Source organism: Quercus robur, chromosome 2 (assembly GCF_932294415.1).
Source record: "Quercus robur chromosome 2, dhQueRobu3.1, whole genome shotgun sequence".
Classification (NCBI taxonomy): domain Eukaryota; kingdom Viridiplantae; phylum Streptophyta; class Magnoliopsida; order Fagales; family Fagaceae; genus Quercus; species Quercus robur.
In genome coordinates this window covers 56368512-56395667 of record NC_065535.1, presented here as the reverse complement: position 1 = coordinate 56395667, position 27156 = coordinate 56368512, and the positions used below count along the sequence as shown (strand labels likewise).

At 34.4% G+C, this 27156-nt stretch overlaps 3 protein-coding genes across 3 annotated transcripts; all 3 read right to left on the bottom strand.

Moving 5' to 3' along the window:
- Positions 1 to 10577: 10577 nt before the first annotated feature.
- On the bottom strand, positions 10578 to 11416 carry LOC126706873 (protein BOBBER 1-like). The gene has a single exon (XM_050406447.1). The coding sequence runs from the start codon at positions 11263 to 11265 to the stop codon at positions 10591 to 10593; it is 675 nt and encodes a 224-aa protein (XP_050262404.1). The 5' UTR covers positions 11266 to 11416; the 3' UTR covers positions 10578 to 10590.
- A 4850-nt stretch (positions 11417 to 16266) lies between these two features.
- Positions 16267 to 17269, bottom strand: LOC126714108 (protein BOBBER 1-like). Its single transcript, XM_050414109.1, has one exon. The coding sequence runs from the start codon at positions 17121 to 17123 to the stop codon at positions 16440 to 16442; it is 684 nt and encodes a 227-aa protein (XP_050270066.1). The 5' UTR covers positions 17124 to 17269; the 3' UTR covers positions 16267 to 16439.
- A 6279-nt stretch (positions 17270 to 23548) lies between these two features.
- On the bottom strand, positions 23549 to 24554 carry LOC126714107 (protein BOBBER 1-like). Its single transcript, XM_050414108.1, has one exon. It carries the CDS (start codon positions 24388 to 24390, stop codon positions 23722 to 23724), a length of 669 nt encoding a protein of 222 aa, XP_050270065.1. The 5' UTR covers positions 24391 to 24554; the 3' UTR covers positions 23549 to 23721.
- Positions 24555 to 27156: the final 2602 nt, after the last annotated feature.

Below are 27156 nucleotides of genomic sequence, written 5' to 3'. Positions count from 1 at the left end.
CGTCCACTCCCCATTTGGTCTTTAATGCATGCTCAACCGTTATTCAAGTGACAGAGGTGCAAAGGGAATCAATGAAGGGTGATAATTGTGGTATTAACTCAACCTTTAAGTCAGGTGTTAAGACTCATCCCGTTATTGATATACATCAAGAGGAGTCTGAATTTCATTCAAGCACAATTAATGCCCCAATTACCTCTCAAATTGTTGGCCACACGAATTATCAGGAATTTACTGCTAAGTTAAAGGAGATTGACACGGAATTAGCAAAATTTGATAATGGGAAGGAGGCAGAATTAAATTCCAATAATGACAAATCACATGCCACTAAATCAAGTTCACTCCAAACCAATTCTAGTGAAGCACGTGAATCAGCTAGGGTTCCACACTCCTCTACCACGCTTCAAGTCTTACCAACTTGGACAAGAAAAACTCGTGCAACAACAGGCAATCAACATCTGGGTTTTGAGCATCACTCTGCCAGAAAACGTGATTTCATAGAGAATGAGTCATCATCAGAATTTCCTACCAAACATCATCAGGGTATTCAACATGCCAAGGATGACTATCTTGAAGTGGTGGAGGCTGTTGAACAGCCCCGCCAAACCCAATGAATTGCCTCAGTTGGAACTGTCGTGGTTTGGGGCAATCACAGGCAGTTCTTGAACTCACCGACTTGGTGAAAAGACACTCTCCCTCAATTCTCTTTCTCATGGAAACAAAATCTAAAGACCACAATCTAAAAAAACTTTGTTCGAAGCTTCACTTGGATTATGTTTTTATTGAGCCTTGGATTAATACAGGTGGAGGATTGGCACTTTACTGGAAGGAGGGGATTGATCTCAAAGTACTGGACTCAACACCAACTTACATTGATGCAATAGTTAACCCAAGAATGGATGACGCTTGACGGTTAACGGGTTTCTATGGGAATCCAATAACGGCCAACTGGGAACATTCTTGGGCACTACTAAAACACCTCTGTCTGAAACTAGACCTACTATGGCTATGTGTGAGGGATTTCAATGAGAACACCAAAGTAGAAGAAAAGAAGGGTGGTGCTCTCAAACCAGAACGCCAGATGAAAGAATTTAGAGACACTTTGGATTTTTGTGGATTCCGAGACTTGGGGTATGTTGGTTCACCGTTCACTTGGTGCAATAACCAATTTGATGGAGAGCTAACATGGATTCAGCTGGACAGAGGGGTGGCAACCCCATCATGGTCACATGTGTTTCCCATAGTTTGTGTTCATCACCTTCAAGGTACATTATCTGACCATTGTCCATTGTGGTTATGTTCTGACGATGAAAATGTTAGATTTTATAAGAAATCCAGGCCCTTTCGTTTCAAGGCAATGTGGCTAAAAGATGAAAGATGTAAGGGGGTTATCAAAAAAGCATAGAGTGGTAGAAATATGGGGGAGCCAGTAGATAGACTAATCCAAAAGGTAAATGCTTGCAGATCAAGTTTGCAAACCTGAGTAGGATATCTTTTGGTAATATTTGTCGTTTGCTAACCCAAAAAAAAGAAGCAATTAGCACAAGCTGAGGCTATGTCTATGGATGGGGCTCATTATGACCAGATTCGTGTTCTTAGAAGTAAGGTGTATGAACTCATGGTAAAGGAAGAATGCTTTTGGCACCAAAGATCAAGGGTTGATTGGTTGAAGAATGGTGACATGAACACGAGCTATTTCCATAGTCGAGCAACACAACAAAACAAGAGGAATTTTATTTCCAAATTGAACTTGAATGACAGATCAGTGGTGACAGATTACAAACACATTGGGGAGGCCTTGGTGGATTACTTCAAACAAATTTTTTTCTTCCACCATGCCCTCGAGTTTTGATCAGATTCTCCAAGGCATTGACACAAAGGCCACCCCAGCCATGAATGCAGATCTCACAAGGGAATTTACCGCAGATGAAGTTGAACTAGCTTTAAAACAAATGAAGCCCTTAACAGCTCCAAGCTCGGATGATATGTCCCCAATTTTTTTCAAGTAATATGCTAGCTAGTCTCAATCCTACTTACATATCACTCATTCCAAAAATAAAATCTCTAGAAAAAGCCAATGATTTTAGACCAATAAGCCTTTGCAATGTCTTATACAAAATTGTCTCTAAAACCATAGCAATCGCCTAAAAAAACTTCTCCCAAAATTGCTGTTAGAATCCCAAAGTGCATTCATGTCAAATAGACTTATTTCAGACAACATCCTTGTAGCTTTTGAAACCCTTCACCACCTCAAAACCAAAAAAAAAAAAAAAAAATGATACATGGCCATTAAGCTCGATATGAGCAAAGTATATGACAGAGTGGAGTGGACTTTCCTAGAAAAATTAATGGAAAAATTGGGCTTTGATAATAGGTGGATCTCACTTGTTGGTTCTTGTATTCGATCCGTCTCTTTCTTTGTGTTGGTAAATGGCGAACCCCATGGTAATTTCACTCCTAACAGGGACTTCTACCAAGGGGACCCGCTATCACCTTATTTGTTTCTCTTGTGTGCAGAAGGGTTACATTCACTCATTCAACAAGCTAAAATTTCAAGCTCAATTAAGGGAGTCTCTCTTTGTAGTGTGGGTCCAAAGGTTTCACACCTGTTCTTTGCCGATGATAGCTTGCCCTTTTGTCGGGCAAATTCACAAGAGGCTAGCACTATCATGGAGATTTTGAAACAATATGAAGAAGCATCAGGGTAGCAAATAAACCAAGAAAAAACTCAACTCTTCTTTAGCCCCAACACAGATCCATACATGCAAGAGGAAATCAAATCTTTGTTAGGAGTGGCAGCTACTACCAACTATGAAAAATATCTCGATTTACCCTCTTTTGTTCGGAGAGGAAAAAAACAAAGCTTCAGTTACATTAGGGAGCGGATTTGGCACAAGATGCAACGGTGGAAAGAAAGATTACTATCGCAAGGCAGTAGGGAAGTGTTGATAAAAGCGATCCTTCAAGCTATGCCCACTTCCACCATGGGATGCTTCAAACTCCCAAAAAGTTTATGCAAGGATATTGAATCTTTAATACGAAAATTTTGGTGGGGCTACAAGGGGGAAGCACGAAAAATTCATTGGGTGAGATGGAAAAAATTGTGCAAGTCAAAGTGCCAAGGTATTGAACTTTTCAATATTGCTATGTTGGGTAAGCAAGTTTGGCGGTTGCTCCATAACAATGACTCTCTCTTCAACAAGGTCTTCAAAACCAAATATTTTCCTAGTTGCTCTATATTGGATGAGGGGGTGAAGGTGAATGGCTCATATGCTTGGCAAAGCATACTAAAAGCACGTGAGGTGGTGCAGATGGGGTCAAAATGGAGAATTGGGGATGGACAATTTGTCATGATCCGTGATGACAAGTGGTTACATGATTTGTACTCTAGCTAAGTGGTGTCACCGCAGAAAAACTTCCCCAACAATACTTGGGTTTGTGCCCTTATTGATGAGGAAAATAGATGCTGGATGGAGGACCGAATACATGAGGAATTTTTGCCACATGAAGTTGAAGCAATCATCAGCCTTCCTTTGAGCTTTAACATCACGAAGGGCAGGTTGATCTGGGTTGAAACAACAAATGGATATTACACCACCAAGTCCGCATATCGACTTCTATTAAAAGTAGCAAAGGCATCAGTACCTAGCACTTCAAACTCAGCGGCTCAAAAGCACTCCTAGCAGGAGCTTTGATCACTGAATGTGCCCAACAAAATTCGCCACTTCATGTGGCAAGTGACCACTGACTCCTTTCCAACAAAAAAGAATTTGAAAAAGCGAAAAATCACTCAAGACCCAACTTGTGACCGTTGTAGTGATGGAATTGAAGATGGTATTTGTAACAATCCAAGAAAAAGCGTTAGCCACATCTGCGCTATACCTCAAAAGAACTAGTCACAATTGAGGCTCCTTGCAGTTGTTAATAAAACTCAGTTCAACCCAGTAAATACCCAATGTGGGACTCATCACACACCCACACACATCACACAATCAATCAAATTAAGACATCACAATCTCCCCCACTTAAATCCCTAACGTCCTCGTTAGGGCCCACTTTGTGGGGTAGTGTCTCTGAGCCCACACGGGATTATCAGGCCGGTTCTGATACCATATGTAACGACCCAAGGAAAAGCGCTAGCCACATCTGCGCTATACCTCAAAAGGACTAGTCACAATTGAGGTTCCTTGCAGTTGTTAATAAAGCCCAATTCAACCCAGTAAATACCCAATATGGGACTCATCACACACCCACACACATCACACAATCAATCAAATTGGGGCATCATAGTATTCATGCAATATGGGGCTGCTAAATGGTTAAACAAGTGTGGTGGGAACTGGAAAATTGCAGAGAGTACTTGAATGAAAAATTTGCTAGCTTCCACGATTTGCTACAAGGAATCCTTGCTCAAAAAAATCCAAAGTTGGCTGAGTTATTTGCATTTATCGGGTGGAGTATCTATTATGAACGAAACGCAGGGAGGGTGGGTACACCTTCTCTGCCAATGGATAGAATTTATAGAGATGTTGTGGAGAGCATGAAAGAGTTCCAATCAGTCCAAGAAGGGTTTGGAAATCAAACAACGGTGCCCTACCCAACCCACTGGCTACCACCGTTGCAATCAATTTACAAAGTTAACTTTGACGAAGCAACTTTTGAAGACACCGCCTCAGCAAGTCTGGGAGTGGTAATCCATGACTCAGACGACTTGGTTATCGCAGCGCTATCGGAACGAATCCATTTACCACCCACTATGGCAGACTTGGAAGCATTGGCTTGCAGGAGGGCCATCTTATTTGCAACAGAGATTGGGCTTTAGGATGTTGTATTCGAAAGTGATTTAGAGGTTATCTTTAAACTCCTCACTGCCAACCAGCCTTGCATGTCAGCATTTGGGCACATTATTAAGGAATCATGCTCCTTAGCAACAAGGTTGAGGATGGTTTCTTTCACTCACACCAGGCGCCAAGGTAACAACGTTGCAAACAAACTCACTAAGCTAGTGAAGAATTTGTATGAACCACAAGTATGGTTAAAGGACATTCATAGCAATGTAACAAACCTTGTAACTGTTGACAGATCTTTTCTACATTTTTAATGACAAGTTCTTTTTGTTTTCTAAAAAAAAAAAAGTTTTGAGAAATTTAAAATTATACTAATATTCTAAGTATAATTATGCTCAGGATGTAAATCCTCCTTCATGTTGTAATTATCAAGTCATCCATATATTAAATGTTTTTAAAATTAATACTAATCTTTGATTAGAGCCTTAAATGTTTTTTCTTTTACATCAGGGCATGATGTTTACTAGTTATTATAAGTTTTATTAATTATTATTGCACACATTGAATTATTTATTCTCGTACACAATTTTACAATTACAAAAAATTTGATGTAATTATCATTGCTCTGTTTAAGTAAGCACTATTTATATAATTACATTTTATTCCCTCAAAATTCAATGTACCAACGGCACGTAAAGAATTAAATCAGTATACAATGCAAATTGGATGGTCAGTGCATCTTTTTTTTTACAGTAAGAGATATAATTTTTTGGACGTTGGCTAGACATGTATAGCCAATCCAATCAACTACCTAGCATGGGCATGTGTGTAAGCTTAGTTTACAAACATACATTTAGCTACCCCACTTTGTACTCCTCTATTGCCATAGTCTCTGGTATTCCTGCAATAGTGACAACGCTCCTTGCAAAATGTTCGCAGGTTGAGATTGTTTTTTGTCAAACAGGTACCTGTTGCGTGCCTTCCAGATAGACCAAGATACTGTAGCCCATAACTCCAATTCTTTTGTTGTAAGGACCCCTATAAATTCTCTCACTAGGATATAAAAGTCCTCCACTTCAGAACTACATTTCTGCATCTTACCCTTTACCAGCACCCATACATTTCTAGCCAATGGACAGCCCCAAAGAGCATGGACCACGATTTTGTCATGTTGCTGGCATATTGCACAGGTCGGGTTCAGTGGGACTTTCCTTCGACATAAGTTTGTGCTAGTAGGGAGTATATCGGAGCACGCACGCCATACAAAATTTCGAACTTTGGGAGGAATATTTAACTGCCATATATGGTTCCACATTCTTCTGTCCTTCTAGGCCAAAGAGTTCTCCACTTGCTCTTGTTGTTTCAGCCTTATAGCAACTCGATATGTCGTTTTCACTGAGAATGCACCCTTCTTATTTTCCTTCCATATTAGCCTGTCTTGGTTTTCTGTTTCGGTGAGGTTAATGAGCTAGATATCTGTCACAGTGGTAAGCATGAACGTGCTGAGTAGTACCTGTGTATGCCACTGCCTAGTGGTTGCGTTGAATAGGTCACTCACCCTCAAGTTCTTGTCCGCTTCAGGCCTGAGTTGGGGGGGGATGTGGTAGCCATTTGTGGTCATTTATTCTTATACTCCTCCCATCACCTACCTCCCACACTGTAACTGCCCGAATTAATTCCCTTGCCTCCAATAAGCTCCACCACACAAAGGACGGATTGTGTCCCAAAGCAACCTCCATAAATGAACAATTAGGGAAGTACCTTGCCTTGTAAACTCTGAAAAACAATGAGTGGGTATCTTGTGTCAACCTCCGTGCTTGTTTAGCTAGCATAGCGAGATTAAATGCATGAATGTCTCTAAACCCCATTCCTCCTCTCTCCTTCGGTTTACATAATTTCTCCCATTTTATCCAATGAATTTCTTCTCATTTTTTGTTTGGCCCCACCAATATTTGGCTAGCATGAAATTAATATCATCACAAATCTTTTTTTGGGATTTTGAACATGCTCATGGGGTAAGTTGGAATTGCTTGTACTACCATCTTGATTAGCACCTCCCTACCCGCCTTTGATATGTATTTTTCTTTCCATCCCATCACTCTTTTTGTTACTCTCTCTTGTACCTCCCTAAAGGTGCTCACCTTGGATTTGCCTCCCACCATTGGTAGTCCTAGGTACCGCTCACAATTAGTCATGACTTGTGCCCCCAACATGTTTTGAATGGTGAGCTTTACTTGTTGCTTGGTATTGGGGCTGAAAAATAGAGTCGTTTTTTGTCTGTTAATTGCTTGGCCCGATGCCAATATATAAAGCAAGCTTCGGCATTCACTTGTTGTTGCCTCACAAAATAATAAGTTATTATTGACAAACAACAAGAGTGAGATCTTGACCCCACCATTGCATGACATCACTCCTTTCAAGTGTTGGTTCTCCATGGCTCGACGAAAAAGAGAGGATAGACCTTCCACACAAAGCAAGAATAGGTAGGGAGACAATGGATCTCCTTGCTTGATCCCACGGGTTGGAGTGATAAAACCTTTGGCTTCTCCATTAATGAGGGTTGAGTAGGATGTTGTGCGCACTGTTTCCATGGCTAGGTTGACCCATTGATCAGGAAGGCCAATCTTCAGCATTATTCTTTGAAGGAATCCCCATTCTACTCTATCATATGTCTTGCTGATATCTAGCTTCACTGCCATATGACATTTCTTCCCTCTTCTCCTATTTCTCATTCGATGGAGGAATTCAAAAGCAACTGTAGTATTATCTATTATGAGTCTATTAGGCACAAAAGCACTTTATGAGTCAGATATTACATTGGGTAGTATTGGTTTTATCCAGTTCACTAAAACCTTTGATATTATTCTTGATACAACATTACCCAAACTAATAGGGCAATACTCTGTAATATATTCTAGTTGATTTTTTTTGGGAATAAGAACAATATGTGCATAATTCATTTTTCTTAAGTATCTCCCTGGGTGTAACACAGATAATACAGCAACAGTAACATCATGCCCGACAATATGCCAAAAATTTTGAAAGAAGAAATGTGACATACCATCGGGTCCTAGTGCTTTGGAAGGGTGTATCTGGAAAGGAGCAGTCTTTACTTCTTCCTCTAAATATCCTTGGGTTAAGGATTGGGCCATTTCCTTCGTCACCCTCCAGTCCACTGCTTCCATCACCTACTCCACATCCATGGAATTGGTGGATGTATATAGTTGCTTGTAGTACTCCTCTGCTATTTTGGCTATTTGCTCCTCCTCGGTTTGCCACACTCCAAACCTATCATACAACCCCTCAATGTTGTTCTTTCTTCTTCTTTGGCTCGCCCTTTGGTGGAAAAATTTCTTATTTTTATCTCCTGTTGATAACCATATGGAGCGCGATCGTTGTCTCCAAAATACTTCCTCATGGTGTAGAAGTTCATTGATCTCTTTTTTCACCTTATGTATCCTCACCATATTCGGCCCATACCCGGACTCCATCAAATCTATCAATTCTCCTTGTCTTGCATCCAATCGATTTCTGGCATTGCCAAAGGTGACTCGGCTCCATGCCACAAGGTTCATTATGCATCTCTTTATTTTCTCAAAAAGGCAATACATAGGGCTGCCTTGGAGTTGTGTTTGATTCCAAGAATTCCGAATTATTTTCTCACACTCCGTATGGGTTACCCATTTCTCTTCAAACCGCTGGATTTTGTGTCTTCGTTTCTTGGGTTGGGTAGGTGGATTCATGTCCATCAAAATAGGATCATGGTCCGAATTGGATGTTGGAATGTGTCTCACTTTGGTTCTTGGGAACATCTCCCTCCACTCCGATGTTGCAACTACCCTGTCTAATCTTTCCTCAACAAAGGCTGCTCCCCCTCTACCGTTCCTCCATGTAAAGCAATAGCCATTAAACTCCAAATCAACTAGTCCACAGTGAAGGAGAGTTTGTCAGAATTTCATCATTGCTCTCATAGGTCTAAGGTTGCCACCATTATTTTCATCAGAGGACAAGATTTCATTGAAGTCTCCTAAACATACACACGGGAGAGATGCTCTTGCATGTAGGTGTCTCATGAGTCTCCATGTTTCACTTTTCCTTTCTGTCGTATATCCCTATTAGTCTCCACATTGAACTATTTGTGTAAACTCTCACATCAATATGGTTGGGTGAGTAAGTCTGTGTTTCTATGGTCACATCTTCTTCTTTCCAAGTAATGCTAATCCTCCCCTACGACTCTCACATGGCACAACAAGTATAGCGGAGAATCCTAATTCTGATTTAATTGGCTCCATCTCACGGACCTTCAATTTTGTTTCCATGAGAAACAAAATTGTGGGAACTTGTTTCCTCACTACTTCAGTAAGGACTTCAGCTGCACGGTGGTTCCCAAACCCTTGGTAGTTCCAGCTTAGTGTGATCATTGCGATCGGTGAGGCTAAGCATCAGTCTCCACTGTTGATAAATTTGTTTGTATGTTGTTGTCTCCGAGTTTGATCCGCTTAGCTTCTTCCTTCCCATGGTCAGTGCTTTCATTCTGTCTCTTCCTCCCTACCGTGGGTGAGCTTGGTTGTGGGGGTTCGGTTCTATCAATAACTAAGGGACAGGTGGGTTTCTTTTTTGTGTTTTTTTGTTTTTGGGTCTTTGGGTGGGTCACGTGGGAGTGTGTTTAGGGTTTGGGGGTGTGTTTGTGTAGCATCGTAACTAATTGGGACTGAGAATAACTCAGGTCCGTGATTCACATTGGTCATTAGTGTGGGCTTTGAATTTGGTGTAATTGGTTTTGTCATAATATGGTTGTCCAGCTGTGATGGTTTAGCTGAAATGTTTTGGACTTTTAATGTGTTGGTTTCATGTTGTTGTGGGCATGTACAATGTTACTAACATCTAAAATAAAACTTGTTCTTATATGTCAGATTACAGATTATTATTATAAATCCAACCACTAAAGTTGCCCATACAGCATTGCTGCTGAACCCGATGTATTTGCCTTCAGTTCTATGTTTAATGATAATACCCCAAAATAAAATCCAACCAAAAATTCAACTTTGATAAATCTGAAACACCCCCCCCCCCCAAATTGATATTGTATAGAATATGATCTCAAGCTTAAATCAGTAAACAAATCGTCAATCTACAAACTAAAAAGATTATAGATCTATATATATATAAAATAATAGGTGAAACTAAGAGAAATTCAAATTAATTAGAGTTCCAATTTTACGCTATGTGTTATAAATTATTTATTCTTAAAGAGTTTTATTTCTTAATTTTAAAATCAAATGTGTGACCACATCATAAATATTCATCCAAATGAGTTATTAAGTATAGAAATCAAAGAATCTAGAATAAATTAATCGTAAAAATATTTTTTTAAAAAAAAAAAGGTGCTTCACAATAATTTTTTAAAAAAAATATGGACAATTTATATTTTATACCTGATAATATCCTTACAAAAAATTTTAAAGAGTTAATAAAATACAAAAATGACTATTAATAGTATTTAAATTTTATATATATATATATATATAAGAATTATATTATGCATCTTATTGTATATCTTTAAGTGTATCCATATATATGCATGGGTCACAAACTAGTTATAATAAATCCAGCCAAAAATTGAAGTTTGATAAATTGAAAATCCCACAAATGATATTGAATAGCACATGATCACAGGCTTAAATTTGTAAACAAATCATTAATCCTAAAGGAAAGCAACAAAAATTAGAACTGCATATAGTCTAAGCTATAGCCATAAACATCAACTACGAACTAAAAAAGATCAAATCTTTCTGTCTTCCTAATCTCACATGAACTGAGCTCCTGGGGGGAATTTCATGTTGGGATTCTGAGCCATGAATTGTTTCATCAACTCTTGTTTTTGGATCTCATCGCTTGTTGGAAGTCCCATCTGTTTCTGCCTCTGATCAAACATCATCTTCTCCACAGCAGAACGGGTCTCAGAGTCCAAGTCAGACAACTTGCTTGGCTCTGGTTCAGCTTTTTGTGTGTCAATCTCTGGATCACCCTTCAACAAAGATTTCCACCACTCACTCTGATCTCTCTTGCAAATAAGAATATTGATCATCTTCTTATCCTCCAAACTCCAAATACAATCGTCAACTTTCACAGGCTTGTATAGCTCTCCATCGATGATTGGAAGCTGACCCTTGAGACCAACCTTCAAAGAGTTCGTCTTTATGTCACACAAAAGAAGGCTGGATTTAGTGCCTTGAGGGACTGGCACGTTTACAGTGACTTCCTGAAGGGATTGACCCCATGAATAATTCTCCATATCAAGGCCATTGTCTTTGTTGGGAACAAGTTTGTTCTCTTTCTGCTGCTTCTCCTTCTCCTCCTCTTCCTCTGGCTTTTTGGCTGTGGCCTCGGGTTCTTTCTCAGCAAGAATGATGTCTTTCTTAGAAGACAAGGAAGAAGAAGAAAGAAAAAGAAGATTGTTGATGCTGCTGATCCTCTTCATAATAATCAGAGAGGATGGCCATGACTGACAAAGCTCTTGGATTCACGCTAGGAGGCTAGGATTTCTATGGAGGGTTTTGTGAATTTTTGTGTGTATTAGGATCTGACGGGATTACTGGTAATATATAGGAGACTAGAGAGGGTCGGTCAAGAAAAATAAAGTTGGTTCTCTGTTTTACATTAACTATTCGGATTGGGATTTGGTTTCCGATTCGGAAGTGGATTTGAGTGAGATTTTAACTTATGTGGTCTTTTCTATCTTGGGAAAATTCTGTTACACATGTGAGTCATGTTTTTATTAAAATCATGTTTTTAGTAATATTTTTGTTATGTGTAAATGCACGCAATGTGCGAAACAAACGCTGCCCTTTTAACTTGTGATTTAACTTTAGATTTAGATAAATAAATAAAAAGATTTAACTTTAGATATAAAACGACACACCCAATTATGCAATTGTAAACCCGGCATGCTTCATATTTCAATATTCTTGAGCTCCTTAACTTGTGGTTTGACGTTATATATAAAATGACACATTCAATTATACAATTGTAAACTCGGCATGTTTAATATTTCAATATTCTTGAGCTCTTGAGCTTAGCAATTGATAAGTCATCATTCCAACTTCAATCCTATTAACTTTTTCTTTGCTTTAATCTAGTTTGTTGCTGGAATTTATTCTTAAATCCTTCTTCTAGACTAGACTTTAGTTCTCCTCACCATATAACAATTCCAAGCTACTACTTAACTAGTATCATAAAACTAGAACTTCTATTACTCTTAAATTTGCAAATATATTTGCTTTCATAGTTCCAATATTCACAAATTCACTCTCTCACTAAAATAGAATAAAATAAAATCCAAAACATTAAAGATTACGTCTTGCATGAACTGTTCACATACTTAGAAAACATTCTCTTTACAGATATTAAAACTTTTGATAAAGAACTTGGGATAAATTTATTTATTTATTAAAAAAAAAAAAAAAAAAAAAAGCCTATTGAAGCTTGTATAAGGAAGCATTGTCTAAAAATACACAATCATCAGTATATTAGAAATAGAATTCAGCAATCTGAGAATTGGCCAATTTTGCATTTTCAGTTTTAGAAAATTGTGTTGTCCCAATAATTGGTAGAAGCTAACCTTTTAGAAGAGGAGATCAATGCGCATGTCCTTTGCTTTCATCTCCAATTTGCTTGCTTTGTTTTTTGGGTTTGGCTTATCTCCAGTACTTTTTTAACTGGAATCTCCTCTTATTTTAATGAGAAACTGCTACATCATCTATTAACTAAATATAATATGGAGATTAAAACTCACTACCACTTATCATTGTGTATGTTTAAAACAAAAGGAGATCTCCAATTATAAAAAGTACAAAAGATAAGCCAATTCCATTTTTTTCACCTCCCTTTTTGTGTGTGAAGCATTAAACACATTGTTTCAGAGGCCCAACTCAAAGCCCAATTGGTTTTTTTTTTTTTATAATTGTTTTTAATTGCACCTTATAAACTTTTTCTAAAATTTAATTTAGTCTTAAAACTTTAATTGCATTTAATTCAACCTTCTAACTTTGTACTTTATCTAATTTAGTCGTCCTGTTAGTGTCCATTAGACTCACCCCTCTTAGTGCCAAAAAACAACATAATTTTTATTTTTTATTTATTTCATGAACTTATAAATTTTAGAAAATTAATAAATAAATAAATAAAAGAAAATTGTACATTATTAATTTTCTTTTTATCTTTTTTAACTTATGAAATTAAAATAAAAAAACAAAAACAAAACTATGTCTTTTTTTTTTTTTGGAACACTAACGAAAATATTCTAAGGAATATTAATGGAATGCAAATTGAATAAAATTTAAGGTTAGAGGAGTGAATTAAATGAAATTGAAATAACAAAAATAAATTAAATTTTAGGAAATGTTAAAAGGTGCAATTTATAATTGAACATTTTAAGTTCATAATTTGTTACTTTTTTAAACTACAGGATTTTCTTAACTTATTACCCTTAAACTATATAATTATATATATAGTAATTGAATTTAAATTATATTTTACATTTATACACTTCATTAAGATCTTGGTACATTATATTTTTTTGAACAATAGGGTAAATTACAAAGTTGGTTTCTATCATTTACACCATATTTCAATTTTGTCTCTAACCTTTTACCTTGGCTAATTCGGTCTCTAACCTTTACAATGTCGTGTTAATTTTGTCTCTGTCATTATATTTATCTTGAATAGAAAAAGATGATGTTTCAAACGGAATAATAAAAAATTATTTTTCATGCCCTATTAATTGTCAACTATATTGTCACGTCTGATTTTTTATTTAATAAAAAAAATAAAAATAAAACCAAATTAAAATGAGCCACTTGAAATCCCACCAACCAAACACATGAAATCCCTAAATCTCTCTCCTCAATCACCACTTGAGGAAATTGTTCTCACAAATATATGTTTTTCCCTACAGAACGAAACTTCTTGAAGAAGAAGAAGAAGAAGATAAGGAAAAACGTGAAGAAAAAGAATGCAAAGAGAGGAGAAAAACAAAAGAAAGAGACAAAAAGCTCCGAAGAAAGGAAAGATTAAAAGAGAAAGAAAAGTATTAAGAGCGAAAATGCTCTGACTCAAATCAAACTACTGTTCCTAGTGACGTCTTAAAGGAAGAATCATCGCCAAGTGTTGATGAGAAATCCAAATCTTCTATCTCACTCTTCTTGCTCCACTATATACTCCACAAATAAAAACATACCACATGCCCATCTATTTTATTAAATGCACCAAGTTTTGATGGGTTATTTATTTATTTATTTTAGGAAATTGAAATAATAGAAAGTATAAATAAATAAATAGCTCATCAACACTTGGTGCATTTAATAAAATAGATGGACATGTGACATATTTTTATTTGTGGAGTATATAGTGGAGTAAGAAGAATGGGACAGAAGATTTGGACTCATTGATGAGGAGCCAAATAATCCTATCAGCTGATGATAACATTCTATCTTGACATGGAGTGGAGAGGAGAAAGACGCCAACTTTAGAGAGAGGAGAGAGATAGTTAAGGATTTTACGGAGAGGAGATGAAGAATGAAGATGAGTTTGGTTGGTGGGATCTCAGTATCTCATTTTTAATTGAGTAAGGCTAGGGACACATAATTTAGCACAATTTTGTGCCACAACTCGCTACATGGTGAATTGTGATTGGTAAAGGTATGTCCCCGCATAGTCCACCATCACACTTTAACTAATCACAACTCGTCACGTAACGAGTTGTGGCACAAAGTTGTGCCAAATTATGTGTCCCTAGCATTACTCAATTAAAAATGAGATACTGAGATCCCACCAACCAAACTCATCTTCATTCTTCATCTCCTCTCCCTAAAATCCTTAACTATCTCTGTCCTCTCCCTAAAGTTGGCGTCTCTCTCCTCTCCACTCCAGGCCAAGATAGAACGTTATTAAATTAGTTAATTTTATTATTTGTTAGGATTTTTTTTTTTTTCAGAGATAGTTTCAACTTATGGCATTCGTTCCTAATAATTGCTCTTTATTATCAGGCTAATACTCCAATTGGTTTTTGTGTAGGCTAATTAAATTAGCTAAAACTCTCTACTACTAATCTTTCAAGGAATTAAAAATTGTACCCAAAACTAAAATCATATTTGTCTTATTAATTTTTTGAATTATTTATTTGAGGTAAAACTCTAAGGGAATTTATATTGCACATACTCATTTACTCAAAGTACACATACTTAATTTTTTGAACTAAAATTGTGATTTGAAGTCATAATTGGAAGTGAGTGTGTGAAATAGACATTGCTCAAAACTCTATCAACTAAGATCTAAGTTTTTAGAAATTCAAAATTATATTCCAACCATCAAGATTTTTGTAGCTCAATTGGTTGGTGTTTCCAAAAACAATCCTAGGGATGTAAATTTTCCTCCCCCATCATAACTATCAAGTTATCAAAAAAAAACTATAATTCAACTAAAATTCTATTATTAAACATTCTCAAAAAAAAAAAAAAAAAAAAAAATCTATTATTAAAATTTTGGATAAACTATGTATTTGATTACTATCATTTGCACCATATTTCAATTTGGTGCCTAACTTTTTAATGCCATATCAATTTAATCTTAGCCATTATTTCTTGGATGAAAATTACTGACATGGCAAACCATTAAAATAAAAAGGTAGCTTCCATATGGACTAAATTGACACGACACTGAAAAAGTATGGACCAAATTAACACAATTAAAAAGTTAAGGACTAAATTGAAATATGATATAAAGGATATGACCAAAAACATAGTATATCCTAAAATTTTAAAACAAAATTTAATATCAATCCTTGCATGGAGCTTTACATGTTTTTCTCTTTTAAATAAAGGCATAATGCTTACTGGTTAGTTATAAATTGCGGTACACAATTTTACAATTATAAAAGAAAATCGTGTAAACACGTCACGATTTCATGTAACTAACCCCACTCTATAAATTTTATGCAAGCACTGTTTGTATAATTATATTTTATTCCCTCAAAATTTAATGTACCCACGGTGCTAGTATTTGCATGTAAAGAATTAAATTAGCATACAATGCAAATTGGATAATCAGTGCATCTAACAACGCTTAAATTTAGCCAAACAAACAAAAACAAAAACAAAAAAGATTACAATGGTACGAAAAACTAATATAAAACTTGTTCTTATATATCAAATTACAGATTATTATAAATTCGGCCATCCAGCATTGCTGCTGAACCTGATGTATTTGCCTTTTGTTCTATGTTAATGATAGTACCCAAAAAAACAAAAAACAAAATATCCAACCAAATATTGAACTCTGATAAATCTGAAAAACCCACAATTGATATTGTATAGCACATGATCTAGAGCTTAAATCTGTAAACAAATTCTTAGTCCTAAACGAAAGCTATAAAAATTGGAACTGCAATAAACATGTATGAACTAAAAGGATTACAGATTATGATAAATCCAACCAAAAATTGAAGTTTAATAAATCTAAAAAGCCCACAATTGATATTGAATAGCACATGATCACATGCTTAAAATTTTGTAAACATATCCTTAATCCTAAACAAAAGCAATAAAAATTAGAACTGCATATAACTAAAAGATTAGATCTTTCTTTGTCTTCCTAATCTCACATGAACTTAGCTCCCGGGGGAAATTTCATGTTGGGATTCTGAGCCATGAATTGTTTCATCAACTGTTCTTTTTGGATCTCATCGCTTGTTGGAAGTCCCATCTGCTTCTGCCTCTGATCAAACATCATCTTCTCCACAGCAGAACGGGTCTCAGAGTCCAAGTCAGACAACTTGCTTGGCTCTGGTTCAGCTTTCTGTGTGTCAATCTCTGGATCACCCTTCAACAAAGATTTCCACCACTCGCTCTGATCTCTCTTGCAAATAAGAATATTGATCATCTTCTTATCCTCCAAACTCCAAATACAATCGTCAACTTTCACAGGCTTGAATAGCTCTCCATCGATGATTGGAGGCTGACCCTTGAGACCAACCTTCAAAGAGTTCGTCTTTATGTCACACAAAAGAAGGCTGGATTTAGTGCCTTGTGGGACTGGGACGTTAACAGTGACTTCTTGAAGGGATTGACCCCATGAATAATTCTCCATATCAAGGCCATTGTCTTTGTTGGGAACAAGTTTGTTCTCTTTCTGCTGCTTCTCCTTCTCCTCCTCTTCCTCTGGCTTTTTGGCTGTGGCATCGGCTTCTTTCTCAGCAAGAATGATGTCTTTCTTAGAAGACAAGGAAGAAGAAGAAGATTGTTGATGCTGCTGATCCTCTTCATAATCAGAGAGGATGGCCATGACTGACAAAGCTCTTGGATTCACTGGGTTTGTTGGGAAACTACTAAGGAACGCTAGGAGCGGCTAGGATTTCTTGCGAGGGTTTTGTGAATTTTTGTGTGTATTAGGATCTGATGGGATTAGTGGTAATATATAGGAGACTAGAGAGGGTCGGTCAAGAAAAAGAGAGTCGGTTCTCTGTTTTACATTAACTATTCGGATTCGGATTTGGTTTCCGATTTGGAAGTATAGTCTCGGATGTGTGTGAGATTTTAACTGATGTGAAAATTCTGTTACATACATGTGAATTGTGATCTGAAAACATAACTAAAAAATCACGTTTTCAATTATACTAGTATGATGCAAAATCAAGAATCATGTGTAAATTAATGAAAATTAAAAAATATATATTTTAACTAAAATTAAATAGATAATAAAAATAAAATAATCTTTTACTGTATTTTTTTTAACGAGGTAATCTTATACTTTAAGTTATATAATGAATTAATATTGTGTAAGATTAAGCTTTTATTAATAAATAAATAAATAAAAATCATCTATAAGTTCAAAATTAATTGAATGGAATATGGTAAATAACTATGTAACTAATATAAAATGAGATGCCTAAAAAAATTGTAAAAGGAATTTGCATAATTAAAGCCCATATTTAAATGAAAAACCTTGAAATCAATAATTAAAAAAAAAGGTTCAAAGCATATTTAAGTGATAACCTCAATGTAATAGTTAAGAATTATGAACAACCCAAATTATTAAACATTAAAAAATAAAAGTAGATAAACTTACATAAGAATTGAATTTTTGTCTTAAATGTGTAAATATAAGCTTCAAGAAATTTTTTTGAGAAAAACTCAATACTAAGAGTATTGTTTGATTGAGTGTTTCAAAACCTCAAGGAGACTCCCTGAAGAAGAAGAAGAAAAAGAAAAAAACAAACAAACAAACAAAATTGGGAGTTTATTTTTCGAAGCAATAGTAGATACTTGGACGTTCAAAATATTAATAAGAAAAATCATGAATCTGGCCTTATTATTTATAGTGACCTGAAAATCTAAAGATGAGAGTTATAGTATAATAAAACTATTATCCATAATCATTCCTATATCTATCCAACAAACAAAATTTCAACCATGGTAAATTTCAACAAAAAAAAAAAAAAAAAAAAAGTTGATAAGAAGTTGTTTCTATTTAAAACAATAAATTTAAGTTGTGAAGAAGTTGATATAAAAATCAAGTTGTTAACGTTAATTACAAATATGTTTTCTATTGCACCGTAAAAATCAAATTGTTAACATTATTAGCTTCTTCTTCTTTTTTTTGGTTATCTAAAAATTTGATAATTATCCCAAAAAATAATTTAAAGCAAAATATATTTGAAAAAAAAAGTAGATAATAAATTTATTATTAATTCTTCCCGTGTGTTTATCCTCCCAATGAAATTTTTTTTTTTTTTTTTAATCCATGGGATTAGCTATACTTCTACGTACACAACTACACATTTTAATATTTTATGCTTTGGATTTTTTTTTTCTTTCTATCCTATTATTTTAGGCTTTGTTGATAATATTTAGATAGTCACAATTGTAGATTGTAGTTGTATGACACCAACCAACTAAATTTACCTCTCAAAGAAAAAAACCAAATAAATACATGTAGTGTAGTAATTAAACAATAAGAAAGTTGCTGGTTTTTTTTCTTTTTACAATACACTACACTAAAAAAAATAAGGATTCGATGGGATTAAATGAAGAATTTAGATTATAATACACTACACGTAAAAAATAAGGATTATATGAAGAATTTTGATTGTAATCAAATTAAAATTTTTATCAATTTAGAAATTATAGGAGAAAAAAAATATTATAATCTAAAAATCTAAAAAAAATTTTACAATTTGGTAAAGTCACTTGGCGCAACCACAACTTCTAAGCCTAACTTTTATTATATAGTATATGATTTTGGCTATTGTGTAAATGCACACCGTGGGTGGAACAAACAATGCCCTTTTAGGTTTTTTTTTTTTGGATGGATTTTAGTTTTTTATTTTACTTTAAATATATAACCACACATTATGTCAAAAAAAAAAAATATATATATATATATATATATATATATATATATATATATAACCACACATCCAATGTCATGTTTGATTGATACTCATAGTTGCTTAAATTGTGAAAAATAGGGGTGTCCATGGACTCATTGGACCCGGTCCACCTGAGCAATCCAATCGGACCCGATATCGTACTTCAACAAGAATACACAAACAAGTTGGTATTCTGTATCTCCTTTTATACATATATAAGTCTTTTTTAGTCATTGGAGGTAGCATTTTTCTTGTCTATTTCATGAAACTTCATATTTGAAAATTCTTGAGCTCTTGAGCTTAGCAATTGATAATTCATGGTTCCAACTATAATCTTATAATCTGTTTCTTTGCCTTAATCTAGTTTGCTGCTGAAATTTCTTCTTAAACCCTTCTTCCACGCTAGGCCTAAGCTATTCTTAAAAAAAATACACTAGGCCTAAGTTGTCCTCACCCCATCACAATTCCAAGCTACTTAAACTGGTATCATAGAACTAGAGCTTCTATTATTCTTAAATTTGCAAATGTTTTTGCTCGTATTCTTCCAACATATACAAATGCACCTCTCACTAAAAAAATAAAAAATAAAATAAAAAAATCTAGAACATCAAAGATTATGTCTTGCATGAACTCTTCACATACTTAGAAAATATCGTTTCTTTTCAGATTTAAAAATTTTGATAAAGAACTTGCTTTAAATTTATTCATTAAAATGAAAAATCTATTAAAGCTTGTATAAAGAAGTATTGTCTAAAAAACACGATCATCAGTATATCAGAAATAGAATTCGGCAATATGAAAATTCCAATTTTGAGTTTTCAGTTTGAGAAAATTGTGTTGTCCAATAACTAACCCTTTAGAAGAGGAATCAATGCGCTTGTCCTCTACTTTCATCTCCGATTTGCTTGCCCTGATTTTTTTTTTTTTTTTTCCCTCCCTTTTTGTGTCAAGCATGAAACACTGTTTTACAGGCTCAGCTCATGGCCAATTTGGTAGGTTTTTTTTTTTTTTTTTTTAATTATAAATTGCACCATCTAAAATTTAATTTAGACTTTTTAACTTTAATTGCATTGAATTCAACTTTCTAACTTTGAAATCTATCCAACTTATTTTTCTTGCTAGTATCCATCATACTCGCACTTAGTGCCAAAAAAAATGTAATTTTTTTAATTTCATAAATTTTAAAAAATTAGAAAATTAATATATATATATATATATATATAAAATAGAGAATAGTTTATTATTAACAGACATTGATGGGGTGTCTGAATTAAATGAAATTGAAATAACAAGACTAAATTGAATTTCAAGTAAAGTTAAAAGGTACACTTTATAATTTAACCTTTCCTAAGTCATAATTTGTTACTTTTTAAACTTAAGAATTTTCTTAATTTATTACTTTTAAACTATATATATATATATACATACATATTAGTTTAATTTAAATTATATTTTACATTTATACACTTCATTAAGATCTTGGTATATTATAATTTTTAAATGCTTTTTTTTTTTTTTAGATGTGTGGGCTACCCATCCATTGTGGGTGGGGGTGCCCTTTAACCCAAGGGCAAGGGGCATGCTGAATATTGACTCCATATTGGACAAATCAACATATTAACCACATCCCACCTAGGTAATCTCAACATACATTCAACCACTTTAAATGCTAAAATATATAATTACATATGCAAATGTAATCATAATAAATGTTGTAGGGGCATTGAGCCTCGAAGACCGTCATTTATGTGTGTCTTGGGCCCAAGGCCCAAGCTGAGGACTAAAGACCATCCGAGGAGGGGTGAACACCATCAAGGGGACCCGTGCTAATGGGTGATGAGGTCAACTTTAGCCATAATGGCACAAGAGGGTAGGCCGAGGACAGATGTCACCTCGGACTGATAATGCTGAGGTCTGAACAGGTAGTCTGCCATCCAGAGAGGTATTCCCGATAGTTTTGCGAGCACGGACAAGCATTGCAAAAACAAAGTATGGACGGAAGCCTTAAAATATCTGAGAAGGAATCCACTACCACCGCATTTAAGGCTCTGTAACTAACTTTATGGCTGCATTAATGTGGAGAAGATCCCTTAACAGGGCTATGTTGGTTGTCCCAACGCACAAGGTAGCCTAAGGGAGTGTCCGATGGGACAAGCACTCATGTAAGCGAATGGATGGCCAACGAGTGGAAGGCCAAGATCGTTTAAAGGGGATTATATAATAGGAGAAACTCTCCATAGAAAAGGGAGGCAAAAAAATCAAGAGAGAAATACTATAGCAATTAAGAATCAAACCTGTAATCATACTTGCAAGGAATATATAAGAGCTAACCTCCTCGGACTCATGCCGAGGACTGTTTTACTAAACTCAATCTAACCATCTTCTTAGTTCCTGTGAGTTAAGCCTATTTCACTTGCGATCCAATTCACTCTGACCCAGTTTTACAACACACTCTCTATAAATTCATTGTTCTAGGCTTTTTGGGCCTCACTCCATTCAATCTTGGGTTGGGTTCCAAATTTGGTCCTTACAAATGTTTAATGCTATAATATATAGTTCTTATAAATAAACAAATACAACAATATGTAGCTCCATATACAAACTTGATCATAATAGATGTTTATCAATAACCACCATAATCCCAATAGATTGGCTTAGTGGTTTCTAAAACCTCATGATATCTCTGAGATTAATATCTTAGGTTTGAACACCCACGTTTGTCAATATTAATAACCACCATAATTATCAATTTCATATTTAAGGCAAAAAAAAAAAAATTATATGTTTTTAAACTTTCCCATACAATGCATGATTTACCAACTAGTTTAATTTCTTTCTAAAAAAAGAATAAAAAACAACTAGTTTAATTTTTTTTTCTACTTATAATGTAATCTAATCTAAATTATAAATTTTAAAATCTAACCTTTTTATAGGTAGAAATTATTAGGTTTTTGATTTGTTTTAACACAAAAAATTGGAGAAATTATACTTTTTTTGGGTCTAAATTAATCCTCTAATTTGAGAGTTTTGCTACAATGTACCATATGCAACGCTTAACTCATGGGCTCACACACTAGATCGGGTTCACCTAATGAAACCAAACATGAGTAAATTGATCTTACTTAGTAAAGTAAATTGACTAAACTATCCTCACTAGCCTCCACATCTTCTTCTTCTTTTTTCTTTCCTTTTTTTTTAACAAAAACACACATAATGGGGGAGATGATGAGGTTTTAACACAAATGTCACTAATTTAATAAATATGTTTGTCTTTCCCTTTCTAGTTTTCTCCACCTATTCAATTAATATGTTGGACCCATTTCTCTCATTAATTATTAAATTAGTTAATTTTATTATTTGTTAGGATAATTAAATTACCTAAAACTCTCTATTACTAATCTTTCAAAGAATTAAAAATTGTATTCAAAACTAAAAATCCTTTTTTGTCTTATTAATTGTTTGAGTGGTTTATTTGAGGTAAAACTCTAGGGAAATTTCTATTGCATACCCTTAGACACATCGTACACATACTCAATTTTTTTTTTTTTTTTTAAACTAAAATTGTGATTTAAAGTCATAATTGAAAAAATTTACATTGTTCAAAACTCTCTATCATCTAAGTTTTGAGAAATTCAAAATTATATTCTAACTATCAAGAATTTTGCCGACGCTTAGGACATAAATCCTCCTCCCCCATTATAACTATCAAATAAAAATAAATAAAAAATAAAAATTATACTTCTACTAAAATTCTATTATTAAAAATTTGAAACAAATTTTAATATCAATCCTTGAGAGCAGAGGCTGGTTTTTGTATGCAAATTTTATAATTATAACTAAAATCATGACTTCGTGTACCTATCATCTCTCTACAAATTTTATGCAAGCACGGTTTATATAATAATGTACCCACGGTACAAAAATTTGCATGTAGAGAATTAAATCAGCATACAATGCAAATTGAATGACCAGGCTTAAATTTAGCCAAAAGACCAAAAAAAAAAAAAAGAGAGACAGAGATTACAATGGTTCTAATAGCCAACATAAAACTTGTTCTTATATATCAGATTACAGATTATTATAAATCCAAACACTAAAACTGCCCATCCAGCAGTGCCGCTGAACCTTGATGTATTCGCCCTTTGTTCTATGTTAATGATAGTACCCAAAAAATCCACCCAAATATTGAACTTTGATAAATCTGAAAATCCCACAATTGATGTTGTATAGCACATGATCTCAAGCTTAAATCTGTCAACAAATTCTTAATCCTAAACGAAAGCTATAAAAATTGGAACTGCAATAAGCATCTACGAACTAAAAAGATTACAGATTATAATAAATCCAACCAAAAATTGAAGTTTAATAAAACTAAAAAGCCCACAATTGATATTGAATAGCACATGATCACATGCTTAAATTTGTAAACAAATCCTTAATCCTAAACAAAAGCAATAGAAATTAGAACTGCATATAACTAAAAAGATTAGATCTTTCATTGTCTTCCTAATCTCACATGAACTTAGCTCCCGGAGGGAATTTCATGTTGGGATTCTGAGCCATGAATTGTTTCATCAACTCTTCTTTTTGAATCTCATCGCTTGTTGGTAGTCCCTTCTGTTTCTGCCTCTGATCAAACATCATCTTCTCCACAGCAGAACGAGTCTCGGAGTCCAAGTCAGACAACTTGCTTGGCTCTGGTTCAGCTTTCTGTGTGTCAATCTCTGGATCACCCTTCAACAAAGATTTCCACCACTCGCTCTGATCTCTCTTGCAAATAAGAATAGTGATCATCTTCTTATCCTCCAAACTCCAAATACAATCGTCAACTTTCACAGGCTTGAATAGCTCTCCATCGATGATTGGAGGCTGACCCTTGAGCCCAACCTTCAAAGAGTTCGTCTTTATGTCGCACAAAAGAAGGCTGGATTTAGTGCCTTGTGGGACTGGCACGTTTACAGTGACTTCTTGAAGGGACTGACCCCATGAATAATTCTCCATATCTAGGCCGTTTTCTTTGTTGGGAACAAGTTTCTTCTCTTTCTGTTGCTTCTCCTCCTCCTCCTCCTCCTCCTCTGGCTTTTTGGCCTCGGCTTCTTTCTCAGCAAGAATGATCTCTTTCTTAGAAGAAGAAGGTTGTTGATTCTGCTGATCTTCTTCATAATCAGAGAGGATGGCCATGATTGACAAAGTAGTTGGATTCGCTGGGAAAACTAGTGAGGAAGAGGAACGCTGAGAGGCTGCTAGGATTGCTGTATAGGGTTTTTTTGTTGTTGTGTTTGTGTGTGTATTGGGGATTGCGAATATATAGTAGAGAATAGAGAGAGTCGGCCAAGAAAAGCAACTCCGGATCTTTGTTTTACGGCATTAAATATTTGGATTAGGATTCGGATTCCGATTTGGTAGCGTGGGCTTATTATTATTATTTAAAATTTGGAAAAAAAATTACAATTTTTCTTTTTGTCTAAATTATACTTCATCCTATGAACTATAGAAATATACTATTTATCCCTAATTTCAAAAATATGTTACACTTAATCTGCTATTGTCTATTTTGCAGTTTACTCTATCGAAATTTAACATTGAAAAACTAATTTACTCTCAATTATCTGTTTGTAGAGAGAGGGGTAAATTAATATTTCAATACTAAATTCCGTTATACATTATAACTTTGAGAAGTTAATTGTGCAGCATTTTGATAGTTAAGGAATTAAGCATAATTAAGTGATAATTTAGAGTGAAAAAGTATAATTTGCTCCTAAAATAATTAATCTGGTGTAGGACTTGGTGCTCGGATTCTAAGTGACATTTTAACTGTGGATTTTTCTAAGTTTTTTATTTGATTTTTTAATAATCCAATTTCAAACTTGATTTTACAATTTATTGATTTGTGTTGTACCCATTATTTTATTTTATTTATATAAATATGATAAAATTTCATCCTTTGGAACCTCACATCTATTATTTGGTGACAACTACAAGTTAGTGGAGACTCCAAGAATTTTTTTTATGGTAGTCATTAAGAAACTTAAATTAAACAAAATTTAGCAAAAATCAAACTTGAATATATCAACATAACAAAAAATCACTCGCAAATAAATAAAGTTTTAAAATTTTCCTTTACAAGTTTTATATTTTGAAATCGTTGTACAATAGTTTTATTAACAATACTGTGGAGGGATGGAAGAGTTTTCACCTAGCCCTGAGGCCCAAATGCCTACAAGACCTTGTGGAGTGGAATAGGCCAAACCCATCTGCTTAAGGTAAGGCCCAACAACCTAGAAAATCCTATGGAATGAAATGGGCCCAACCCATATATCTAGGAGGCGAAGGGAATCCTTTCGGATCGTTCCCACGAAATTGGCGATACACTACATTCAACAAAGTCTTATCTGAGTTAATGAACACGGGTAATCCACGGCGTGCCCACAATTGGCGCATATAACCCCGGGAAACTCTCCAGACAAATAAGGATAGTGGAGATCTTTACCTCCGCATTAATGAGGGATTCTCCATCTAACTTCTACCACATTAAATACATATGAGACAACCTGAATAGTAAAAACACCCCCAAAAGTCCTGTTTTAGGATAAGGAAGAGGGGAACCCAATAAAGAAGATGAAAAATATCCTTGAGAATCCAACTGGGGATAGGACAGTTAGGAGAATAAGGGCAGAAAATATGCCTATATAAGGAGAGGAACTGGCAAATAGAAAGGGGATCAAAAAAAAGGAAGAGAGAGAGAGAATAGAGAGAAAGTAGAAAGAAATTCCAGTTTATTATAGTTAAATAGCACCGGAAGAAGTGTTTTTCTCTTTTGTAATGAGCAAGATTCAATTGGAATACAAGTTGTGTTAGTTAAATCAACTGTTTGAGTTTCCCATTGTAGAGTTTTGCCTCTTATGTTTTTTGATGAATAAATTGTGACTGTCAATCAACACCACCCCCTATATAGCAGCTTTTGTATATTTTTAAGTTACTAGTGGTTTTTGACCCCCACAAATACTATCATCTACATCTTTTTTAATATACACAACCAAATAACCAAACAATTATTAAAATACTGATCTCCCAGTCAATTACCAACATCTTGCCTAAATAAATAACAATATAAACATATTATAAAATAAAAAAAACAATATAAACAAAATGCATCATCGTTTTTATCATTTGTTTTAACAATTTTTTATTTCCTTCAAACTAATTAGGACTAAATCGACACAATACTCCACTAATTTCCTTTTTAGGAGAATCAGGTCTAAGAGGTTGACAAGAAAATCTCAGTAAATATGCTCTTTTGATCTTTAGGATGAAAAAATGAAACATTTTCTCATAGCCATTAAGCCTCAACCCCATATATATATATATATATATATATATATATTAACAACCAAAAATCAGAGAAAATTCAATTGGATTCTCAATTTTGTGCCATGTGTCTATTTAATTTTTAATTTTGTGTTAAGTGAATTATTGAGTATAAAAATCGAAGAGTCCAAATCCAATTAGATTCTAAATTGGATTTCAATCAGAGTCCAATTTTTCGTCACGTGTCCATTTAAGTTTTTAATTTTTGTCGCAAATAAATTATTAGGTGCAAAAATCGAAGAGTATAAAACCAATTAAATTCTAAATTATATATATATATATATATATATATATATAATGAGAAACCATTACATATTTTAGAAATGTATAGTTTAAAAAAAGTGTGAGCTAATACTATGTATAATTTGAATCTCTTCTAAAAAAATTTGTATAATTTAAACCATATAATTTCAATTATTTTTATTTGTACTTGTACATATATACAAGGTTATACAATAGTAATATGTTAATTTCATGTTATGTTTGCAGGTCATATCGAACTTTGCCACCCCTAGGTTAAGCTATTGAAAGTAAGGATGGCAATTTTGCCCGCCCCTCCTCACTTCGCCCCACACGGGT

Coding starts and splice junctions, on each gene's coding strand:
- LOC126706873 (XM_050406447.1), bottom strand. CDS start 11,265: ATGAAGAGGATCAGCAGCATCAACAATCTTCTTTTTCTTTCTTCTTCT.
- LOC126714108 (XM_050414109.1), bottom strand. CDS start 17,123: ATGGCCATCCTCTCTGATTATGAAGAGGATCAGCAGCATCAACAATCT.
- LOC126714107 (XM_050414108.1), bottom strand. CDS start 24,390: ATGGCCATCCTCTCTGATTATGAAGAAGATCAGCAGAATCAACAACCT.